General features: G+C 42.9%; 1 protein-coding gene across 1 annotated transcript in view; it reads right to left on the bottom strand.

The window, feature by feature from the left end:
- The window catches only part of SPTLC1 (serine palmitoyltransferase long chain base subunit 1), a 28,068-nt gene extending 19,779 nt beyond the window's left edge, over positions 1-8,289 (bottom strand). The window contains exons 1-3 of the mRNA XM_051777430.1: positions 8,205-8,289; positions 5,891-5,998; positions 649-743 (exon numbers count right to left, since the gene is read on the bottom strand). Coding sequence (XP_051633390.1) covers positions 649-743; positions 5,891-5,998; positions 8,205-8,273 — 272 coding nt within the window. The 5' untranslated portion in view covers positions 8,274-8,289. The remainder of the gene's footprint in view (positions 1-648; positions 744-5,890; positions 5,999-8,204) is intronic.
- Between the last annotated feature and the right edge of the window lie 3,242 nt (positions 8,290-11,531).

Here is an 11,531-nt window from a genome sequence, read left to right on the forward strand (position 1 = left end):
ATGAGCGCTTATCCAGTAAAAGTTACTGACACACAAATCTGAAACTTGTAAGAGGAAATGTCAGAGCAATTTCTGAAATACTGTGACTCTCCTATGTCAGCACACATTTTAAAAGCCATGTAACACACAAGAAAGTAATGCTGAGCCATAAATTCCTCACAAAACAGCTTTACAATGCAGCATCTCCAATTCGGATTGTCCAAAGAGGAGCAACTTTTCAAGAAGTGCCAAGTGGCTAGATACAAAATCAGTTTCTTCTGAAGTGATTTGCGATGACATGAGAAGGTGGCAACCACTTTTGGAGGTCTAAGTCCACATACCCAGAAAAAATGAAACTACTAATTACTACCAAACAATACAGATCCCCAAAGGAGGCAAAGATACAATATTCCTCCCCCACCTCCAATATTGAAAAAAAAAAAATTAATGATAAAACTTAAAAGTAAGAAAGATTTTCTTAGTGATATAATCTCCACAATGTTGCAAAACCAAGACCATCTTTTCAGTGACATGCTCTCTAAAAATGCAATTAATTTATGAAAGGTTTTAAGGATATGGAGATGCTTAGTTAAGTAATACACTTAAAAATATGGACATCAAGTATTTGAGTTGAAATAAAAATAGAGAATGTATTTTGGTTACATTTACCCTGAAACAATGTTGTAATTGAGAGCTGGGTGATCTTTTGGCACAGGAGGTACAAGAGGTTCTGGCTGCCATTCTTCAATCAATTCTTCTTTTTCCTGATCAGGAGAATAAAAATACTGTTGAAAAAGGGAATTCCACTAAAGAATACATTATGCACTAATAAACAATTGTATTAGAAATCATGTATGTTAGTCCATGTCACTTTTCTGAGACACTTAGAATTGATATAAACTCAGGATGTTAGATGTAAAGAAACAGACCAGCTGTGCCTGTGCATTAAAGATCCTACATGGTAACAAAGAGATGAGATACTAATTTGGTGTCTCTACCAAATTTTAATTAATTACAATCTGTTAATTATGAAAATCCTCCTCTACACTTTATGTAATTGAATACAAATTACATAAAAATTGAATATAAGTTGCCTCACTTTACATTCTCAAGTCCTCAACAGTGCTGTTTCAACAACAGTGGCATTAAAATTCTTAGCAAAGTAACAAATATGTGAGCAGGATATATCAGAAAAAAACTGACAAATGCACAAGAAAAGATAACAACAACTACTAAACCACATATCCCCCCCACCTAGCCATGAAGGAATACTCAGTGCACATTAGTTTTCAAAGTGCTAAATCAGTTATATGATTCCAAAGGACATAAAGTGAACCAGCAGAACAAGTGCCCTTGTTTCCCAAAAAATAGCCACCACTCAGGCAAAGCACCAAAACCATTGTTAATACGACAAAAGCAGAACTTTCACAGAGGATTACTTACTAGTACAGCAACCAGTACCTGACAACATACTGTAAACACATTAACTTCGAAGGGCATGACTAGGATCAATTTGTATTTCTCTGTTTCAAAAAGGCTGCTTATTTAAAGCTGCTCATTTCACTACCAAAACATAAATTCTGCAATTGATTTTTAAAAACACCACAGCAATTTTTTTCCTTTTTAATTTTTTTTTCACAATACATTTTTCAAAGCTGTACAAAATCAAATAAAGATACGCAGAAAAAAAAAAAGAGGAAAGAAAACTACATTTAACAATACAATTAGTTTCTGGCTCTCTGAACCCTAACCCAAACTGTAATTGGTGCTGAGACTGAAGTCCCCATGAGTGTTTCAGATTAGAAGGACTGTGGCCGCAGCAATGTTGGTGCCCTGCTGTGATCCCCTGGGTATGACTTTTCCAGCCTGATTATCTCTTGGACTCTGGACTTTCTGGCTCTCTAAAGCCTAATCCTACACATAATAGAATCTTGCATACATTTATGTATAAACATAAAAACACTTTAAATACACTTATTAAATACACAGGGTTGCCCACACATACATACAAAATGGCTTTGGGTAGTTATATTTTGTTGGTTGTGGGTTTTACTTTTTAATTGCCAGATACCCTGGGTAAGAGAAATACTTAGGCATAAACAGGTTCAACACAAATTATTAAAAAAGTTGCTTTGTGACCCATGTTCTTAAGAAGAGGTAGCAATTTTGTTCATGAAGACAGTTCTCAGCTAGCACTAATGTTCTGAAACAATGTCACCCACACACCTGTGTTAATATCCAAAGATTAATAATATTTTTATTTACTGATCCTCAAATAACAGGTCTTCAATTTCACAGCATTTATAGACCCATGTATCATCATGGCATAACTTGGCACAAATAATGGTCATGCTAGTTAGAAATTTCTTACTTTCAAACTATGCTCATATACAAGAGAAGCTTTACCTACATAGAGACTCTTGGTTCAAAATTACTGAAAACCTTTACGAGAACATCTGCTCTCCCCTGCAGAACAACATCTGGTTAGTCTGTGAATGCTGCTCCTGCAAGACAGAGCTCTTGTGGCCTACATATTTCTCAGCCTTGCATTAAACATTTGCCTCTAACAGGAATTTTCCAGCCTCCAGACTTATACCACCTAAATAAAACACTTTCCATGCTACTACTGCAGTAGAAATACTAAAACTGAAGAAAACAACTCTTCACCCCATTTACAAACAGCAAGATGTGACTCCCAGTGGAATTTCAGAGATTTTGAGAGAAAAGCTCAGTATCATCTACTACAGAGTAAAATACATGTAAATTTGTAGGGCACCTTCCTTTCATGCATGGTTAAATGATACCATGCAAACTCTCACAGCCTGCTCCATCTCACTGTCACCTTGACACTTCCTACACATTTTACTTTGTGTGAAAAGCTCGTAAGAATCTCTGTCTAGCACCCTGTCTGGTCACAGATTTATTTATGCTTCTCAAAATGCCAAACTATAAGGAATTTACACTATCAGAGAAGTACTCCACCTTTTCAGTCTATGCTTTGAGACATCTCCTTATTTTGAAAGAGAACCAGTAGGAATACCTACAAACACTGTCATCAGAGGATGACAGTCAATCATTTGAAAGTTGATTTCTGCACTGGATTTCATCGTACTCTTGCTACACATTCGACTGAACCCAGAAGCCACCTTCATGGTGGATTTCTTCACTGTTTTACAAGTGTGACTCCTAAGTGCACTACGTTGCACAACATACCATTCTAGTTCCCCAGGACAGACTGGTATAACGCATCACATTAGGATGGCTGTGCAACAGTGGTTTTCTGCATTAATATTTATTACACAGAGCCAGCTCTGCTCTGGCAGCAACCCCAACAACAATTCACAGAGAAACTTCAAGAACCATTACATGAGTAGTTGGTGTAAAGGCAGCCTAAGCTCTACCACCTGAGCTGGCCTATCTCCTCCAGTGGCTTTCTCGTGTGGTGAAGTCTGGGCACCACAGCATGACTCAGACTAGAACAAGCCAGAAGGCAAATGAGCAGTCTCCTTGGTGAACAGCTGGCATATGCAGATCAACACACACAGAGAAGTCTGGCTGTGTGGGATCCCGTACTGTATCAAACGGACCACACTGGGTCTGGCTGCAATGGTGGTGATTTTCTTCGTAGCAGCTCATATGTTTGTAAAACACACGTGTTTTACACCTGTGACCGAAACAATGCTGGTAACACACTAAAGTTGTAGCACTTGCTGAACAGTCTTTGCACAGTGCTACACCTTCTGTTTCTCACTCCCTCCCCGCAGCGAATAGAATGGAGGACACCCCCAAGAGACTGGGAGGGGACACAATCAGGCAGACAACCTGAACTAACCAAACGTATATTTCATACTATATGACATCATGCAGAAATAAAAGAGAGGAGTTTTAGGGAAGTAAGCCACCTTTTCCTTGGGAACTGGCCAGTATTGGTGCATCCATGGGAGGTGTTGCATGATCACCTTCACACCACTTGTCTTATTTCTCTCTTCTTCCACTTTTCCTTTGTTTATTAAATAATTTTATATTTACTCACAAGTTTTCTTGCTTTTACTCTTCCTTTCCCATGTGAGCAGCTGTGCAGGGCTCAGCTGCCAACTGGGGTTAACTCACAACACAGACTGGTGTCAATTATCTGTGGATTTTTAGTGAAGACTAAGGAGGAGGGATGTCTCTGCATGTTCTCCACAGCTATTCCCCCACACAAAATAAATGACGTCTTTTCACAGCAATTATGTACATGGTAGAAAAAGAAATGGAACCACTCCATGCCTCTGATGTATCAGCTTGCTTAACTCCTCCAGCTATGTAGATATGTAGAAGATATATTCACAGTCTCACTTCACTGTTGCTTTTTTGCTTACTTTCAATAAACTTATCTGTAGACAAAGACATTCCCTTTCAAATACAGTTCTTCCTATGGAAAAAACTACTTCCATCTTTGGAAATCAATGGTAAAGCCAGCTAGACTAACTTGCATCTCCTTCATGGTTAGGCAGCCTGAACAAACCATCAAATCAAAGAGCATTCACCCATGACATTGTTTTGCCATCAAAATAAAGGTAACAAAAAGTTAGAGGTGTCCTTAACACCTCAAGTCAAACCCTCTGATGCAACACAGCTCACAGCATTCTGCAACTTTTTTCTTCTGTACCTTCCAATGTTAATCAACATATCTAGCCTGTGCACAATTCAATTTTCAATCACTTTGGCTTTTTGCTAGTATTCACATTCCTTTTCACCCTTCAACCTAAGTAAATTTTGTATAAATCTCATCAGAAGAATCACAGCAATAATGTATTTGCATGCTTCTGTTTTTCAGAAAGCCTGTTAACTCCTGTCCTCTCAGTGAACTTTAATACTGTCATCCTGCAAAAGTAGGGTTATTTAAGCATAAAACAATTTCCAAATGTTTTTCCCTCTCCTGATCCCCTTCTAAACCCTTGCTTCCACTGAGCTGCAGCAGACCAGCTACATGTGCAATCTCCCAACTGCTCGTTGTCCCCTGTTAAAATGACACACACCACTTCATCCCCACATACCACTATCAGAGATTTCTCTGAGCACTTTCTTAAATACCTCAATTTCAGCAAAATGGTCGGTCACGAATGAATATGACAGCACGAAACTGGATGATAACATCCAAGCTACACAGAGAGACACCTGAGTGAAATCCTTACTTTGTAAGGAAAATATAGGTTTCAGCTTTTTCAGGTCACCAGTTATGCAAGAGTCACAAAGAGCCTTTTCCCACTATCTACTGAAAGAGAACGGATCTTTAAAAGAAAAAAAAGTTATCCTTCAAAATAGCAGAGATTGAAACCATCTGATGGAGGGAAACTCTACTAAATGAACTAGAGTAGTTTCTGGATGGACAATTAGAGGCTACTTTAAAACCGCAGCACATCTTCCTAGATGATCCAAACACTCTATGTTTCACTGCACAGGAGTTCCCTTTGTGTTCATTCCTCCTCTGTATTCTTTTTTTGAGACAACTACACTGCAAAAGAAGAAGGTTGCTGCTACACTACAAAGTTTTGTGGAATTCACTGTAAACTCTCAGCGTTGTTACTCACAGACACCATATATACAGATGGATCATTTTCCTACCCTCTATGCTCTTACAGTTCATTTTGCAAAGCTTCCATTTTTAAAATAAAGCCATCCACTGATTAGAGCTAATGCCAGCTCTTCATAGGTTAGCAGTCACTGTCACATCAGCTCTTCTTTTATTTCTCAGACTCTCAAACACAGTGCTACTTTAAAAGCACAAACTGAAGCGTTTAAGCAAGTTTCTGAGTCCAAAGTAAGCTCACCCTTTGAAATTCTAAAAAAGCAGCATCACTTGTAATGCAGCCAAATATATCAATAGCTATAAACAGTTTCTCTAAAGAAAAATGTTTTCCCACCATACCTTAAGTGTTAGATCGGATCGCTCTTGAAGCTTATATGTCTTGGAGAATAGAAGTCTGATTATCCATAGAATTAGAATTCCTTCTAAAATGAGATGGTAAGCAGGGGCCTGAAAACAAAAGCACAAGAACAAGTCTACACAGAATTCTATTTGAAGCAGTGTGACACAACGCAACAGTTTTGTCCCTACTAGTACACTCAGAAAACAACCCAAGGCTGATCATCAGCTCATAAGTGTTTCTAAATCAGTAAAAATTGTAGCTATATAAAAGTGGATTGCACTGCAGCTACTAGTCATAGCTGTCAACTTGAGTTTGAATGGATTTAGTCTGCTGTTCATAAACAAAGCACACACTAAACAGACGGATTTCAGTTCCACACATCCACGTAATTTGAATATTGAGGGTAAAGGCAGTTCAGTCATACAGGTTGCACCAGTCAGTACCTGTGAAGGCAGAATGCTTTCAAAACAAGTAGAAGTATCCCAAGAGCCTGAGGGTCTGTGTCATCTATACACAGTCACTTCAACCCTCCATTCTTTTAACCTACAGTCCACCAGCAGGGACAGCTACTATTATTTACCAAGAAAGCTAAGCCTAACCTTATAGCCAACTTCTGTCAGCTTCACAGGCACTTTGATCAGGTACACAAGTAGTTTCGTCCTTGTGTCATTTACTCTCTTGTGTGGACATAATGTTTGGGAATACCTAAAGCAAACCAGAACAACAGAGTTGATCCCAGTTAAATTTAGCCTCTTTGGGTGTTTGGAGGTAGGAAAGTCAGTTTCCTCTGACAGTAAAGCTAGTTTAAACCAGACGTGGAGTTACAGCATCAGCACTGCACACCTAGTATTAATGATGAGTTTAGTTATTCAATTTCAGAAAGGCTCCTGTCTACTATTTTTAAAAGACTCAAAGTGCACACAAACGAACACGCTCTCACTGCAAGTCAGGGGAAGGGATCCCACAAATCAACACTTTCTGGTGGGATCTGACCTGCCAACAAAATAAGTGGAACATACCACCCATCCAGAAATTAAAGGAAATTGAACACAAGTTTTTAAAACCACTAAGGAGTCCTAAGGCATATCAAACTGAAAATAACAAATCTATCTTTGGCACAGTACTTTTAAGTTTACCAAACATTAAGAATACATAGGTAAACCTATATATCTAAAGAACACATAGTACACTAACACAGAGGTCCCTGTGCTCTTCAGTGCCTACAATTATCCTGAATTCAGTGCACTAGAGCATGCTACCTGCTTCATTGGCTAAGCACTTCTATATTTGGACTGCAAATCCTTGCACAAATTCTCACCCTTAGCCAAAGGAAGGGATACAAGAACACCGCCTATCACCAGGACATCCTTTTTATTATCACTAAACAAAGCCTGGGTACTAACAAACACTGCAGATCCCCCTCAGGAAGGAACTCAAGCCTAAGCACTTAAACGCAGTTTCTTGCTTTGTGAACCTCACTTGTTACATTACAAACCCTGACCCCATACTCAAAAAAACACTGTGAACCTGAATGCTTCAATGCTCTGGTGTATGCCTTAAATGTCATTTTATAACCTTAGTCCAAACAGCACATCATTTAGTCCAAATAGTGACAGCTTAAATCTCTTTCATTTTAGAAACACAAGCACTGTATTATATAGAACAGTTTCAAAGCTGTGTTCACCTCCTCTTTTCCCACTTTTTGCTCACACTGGATTGACTAATTGCTGTTTCCCTCGGCATATTTGAATTAGAAACACGGCAGACACTACGAGCAGACTTGTACCCAAAGTCATTCTGATGGAGTTAAAGCAGCTCGACCACAATGAGGTCAGCAAGATCACTTCAGCAAGAAGAGTAATTCAGTCAAAATAAATAACGCGGTATGTTGTCAAATGCTACCAACTCATCCCAGGGAAATTGTCCAAACTATACCTATGTGCAAATGTCCAAACTATATCTGTATGCAAATCTATACGTTCAAACCTATACGCAGAGCGATGCTTCATAAAATTAAGTGTCTGCATCAGGCTGACTTTTTCGAGGCTGAAAAGTAAGTTTCATGTGAAATTTTCACGTGAAAAACCGGTCCAAGGGACCAATTTGAAATGAATTAATAAACGCGGAGAAACGGGACGTGCGCCTGTCTTTCCCACACACAAGCGCGGTGCCCACACGCCCGCTCGCAACCCGCGCAGCGCCCTCACCCAGACCCAGTGCCCCCCGCCGCCGAGCGCCGCGTACCAGCGCCGGCGACACCTGCCCGCCCCCTGAGCCCCAGGCCGCCCTCACGCCGTCCCGCCGGGCCCGCACCTCGTAGAAGGCCTGCACCATCTCCACGAGCACCCACTGCTGCCCCGCCGCCGCCGCCGCCGCCGCCATGGCCGCGCCCGCCGCTTCCGCCACCGCCCCCGCGCGCCAGGGGCGGGCCCGGCGCGGCAGCGGCAGCGCCCCCTGCGGCCCCCGCGGGGCCTGCGCGGAGCGGCCCCTCACGGGAGGGCGGGTTTTGGAATCGTGGAATCGTGGAAAAGACCTCCGACACCATCAAGTCCAACCCTTGATCCAACCCTGCCGCGGTTCCCAGACCCTGGCACTGATGCCACATCCAGTCTCATCTGAAACACCTCCAGGGGCGGTGACTCCACCCCCTCCCTGGCCAGACCATTGCAATGGCTGAGCACTCTCTCTGGAAAAAAATTTCTTCTTAATATCCAACCTAAACCTCCCCTGGCAGAGTTTAAGACCATGCCCTCTTGTCCTACTGCTGGTTCCTGGGAAAAGAGACCAACCCCCACCTGGCTCCCCCCTCCTGTCAGGGAGTTGCAGAGAGTGAGGAGGTCTCCCCTGAGCCTCCTCTTCTCCAGGCTGAACAACCCCAGCTCCCTCAGCCTCTCCTCACAACACTTGTGTTCAAGTCCCTTCCCCAGCCTTGCTGGTCTTCTCTGGACCTGCTCCAGCACCTTAACATCTTTCCTGAGCTGAGGGCCCAGAACTGGACACAGCACTCCAGGGGTGGCCTCACCAGTGCTGAGTCCAGGGCAAGAATCACTTCCCTGGACCTGTTGGCCACACTGTTCCTGAGCCAGGCCAGGATCCATTGGCCTTCTTGGCCACCTGGGCACACTCTGGCTCCTGTTCAGCTCCCTGTCCATCCCCACTCCCAGCTCCCTTCCTGCCTGGCTGCTCTCCAGCCACTCTGTCCCAGCCCGTGGGGCTGCCGGGGGTTGTTGTGACCAGAGTGCAGGACCCGGCCCTTGGCCTGGTTGAACCTCATCCCCTTGGAATCAGCCCATGGATCCAGCTTGCCCAGGTCTCTCTGCAGAGCCCTCCTGCCTTCCAGCTGATTGACACTCCCCCCTGACTTAGTGTCATCTGCAAATTTGCTGATGATGGACTCAATCCACTCATCCAGATCATCAGTAAAGATATTAAACAGAACTGGGCCCAACACTGATCCCTGGGGACACCACTGGTGACCAGATCCCAACTGGATGCAGCTTCATCCCCACCACTCTCTGGGCCCGGCCCTCCAGCCAGTTCCTAACCCAGCACAGAGTATTCCTGTCCAAGGCATGGGCTGCCAGCTTTTCCAGGAGTATGCTGTGGGAGAGGTGCCTTTTTTTGGCATTGTCTACCTCCTGCGCTGTCATTACTCCAAGCCACTGTTTTCTCTGGTGGCCCTGTGGTCCGGAAGTGAGGCCAGACTGGCATGATCTCAGCAAAATCGTGGAATCACAGAGCATGGAGGATCCCTTCAAGTTAGAAGGGACCACAGTGGATCATCTGGTCCAACCTCGCTGCCCAAGCAGGGTCATCCCAGACCACAGTGCACAGGATTGCATACAGCCTGTTCCTGAATATCTCCAGCAAGGGCGACTCCACACCCTCTCCAAGCAATCTATTCCAATGCTCGGTCACCTACACAAGAAAGAAGTTCTTCCTCATGTTCAAGTGGAATTTCCAGTGCATCCATTTCTGCCTGTTTGCCCCTTGTCCACTGAGAAAAGCCTGGCTCCATCCTCTTAGCATCCCCCTCTTTAGATACTTGCATACATTGATGCATCCGTTAGTGCTGAGTAAATTAAATTAGCTATGAGTTGGACTTGCTTAAGAAGATAAATGTGGATGTGTTTGTGTATACTTCCTCACAACATTTCAAACCCAGTCCTGTTTGCTGACCGTGCTGGAGTTGGCTTGGTGTTGCTTTCTCCACACAGCCCCGTGCTGTTCTAGGCTGCAACAGGGGTGAGGGGCAGAGCTTGTGATTTAGTACCTCATCGACACATGATACACTTGCCACCTCTCTTCCTGTAGCTGGTGACTTCATTGCTGGAAGGAGCAATTGCTCAGATACTTGCTTAATGACAGAACAGCAAAAGAAAAACCTGAGTACAGTGGAAATAATGAATAAATTCAAATAAGAGTCCAAATTACTACTTTAAGAGTCTTGCCAAAGTGAGTGACCTTTAAAAGCCAAAGATTGTTGGGGAAAGACAAATGCCATGAAGGAAAATATTAATGTTGAAGACCTTGCACAGATGCACCTGGATGTGGGGGAGTGACTGAGTCCCCTGTGCAGAACTTGAGCGACTGCTTAAAAAGGCAGTAGAGAGGAGTGGGGACTGTAAAGACTGCTTAGGATGTGAGGTAGCTGTTGAAGGAGATGCTTGAGAACTGTTTCGCTGAAGCTAAACAACTGTGGAGGGTTTCTCATGGTCTTCTGGGAGAGCACAATGCAGGTGCACCCCTTGGGGCTTCACTCACTAGTCTTCACCATGATTAGAGGAGAGAAACCCGAGCCAATAGTTGACCAAACAGATGATAGCAAAAACCCTGTGGCTGTTGCTAACTGCAGAAAAACAGCAAGTTACAATTTTACAGTAGCAGATAGTTAAAATCAGTGAACTTGACTTTCACACTAGCTGAAATTAATAGTAGTTAATTTCCCTGAGTTTCTGAACACAGTGATACATTTGTTGAATTCCAAGCTCTACACAATAAAGAGAAAAATGTGGCTTAAGGCTGTCTGAAAAGTCAAGTCAGACAATAAATGTCTCTTTTGGTTTTTATCTGCATGAGACTGTTGTGTTCACTCTTAAGTACTTCTGTGGCCATTGTGTCATGCTGCAGTCTTGGACTCTTGGGAGATGGCTGCTACTACCAGCCTCAAAGAATGTGTCTGGTATGCAGTCCCAAATTACCCCCAGAAGAGTGGGCCACACTAGTTGTATTGGTAGGCAGCAGATTGAGTTACATCTCATCTCACCATCTGATTCTGACTTTCAGTGTTGGACATATATGTGTACGATTGGGAGACTGAGAAGTTGATTTTGTTTAACACTGGGTGAATTGTTTCCAGAGTGAAATGCAGTGAAGTTAATAACGTACTAACCAGTAATTCTTCTGGCAGTGAATTCAGAGTTCCTGGCCTGGATCATCATAGCACTGGACCTCTCATAATACTGAGCCTATCCCTATTGTTCAGCAGTTTCATTGTTTCAACACAGTGCAATTGCTGCTAATTGCTTAAGGGTGCTTTACTTCTGACAGTAGTAAGAGAGGGAGGTGAAAGAAGAAGTTCTTTGCGATGGTAGTTTGTGACTGGGAAGAAAGGGGAGAGGAAAAACACCTTGAGTCTTT

Source organism: Manacus candei, unplaced genomic scaffold, assembly GCF_025592945.1.
Source record: "Manacus candei isolate 608988 ecotype Guabito, Panama unplaced genomic scaffold, ASM2559294v1 h1tg000010l, whole genome shotgun sequence".
Classification (NCBI taxonomy): domain Eukaryota; kingdom Metazoa; phylum Chordata; class Aves; order Passeriformes; family Pipridae; genus Manacus; species Manacus candei.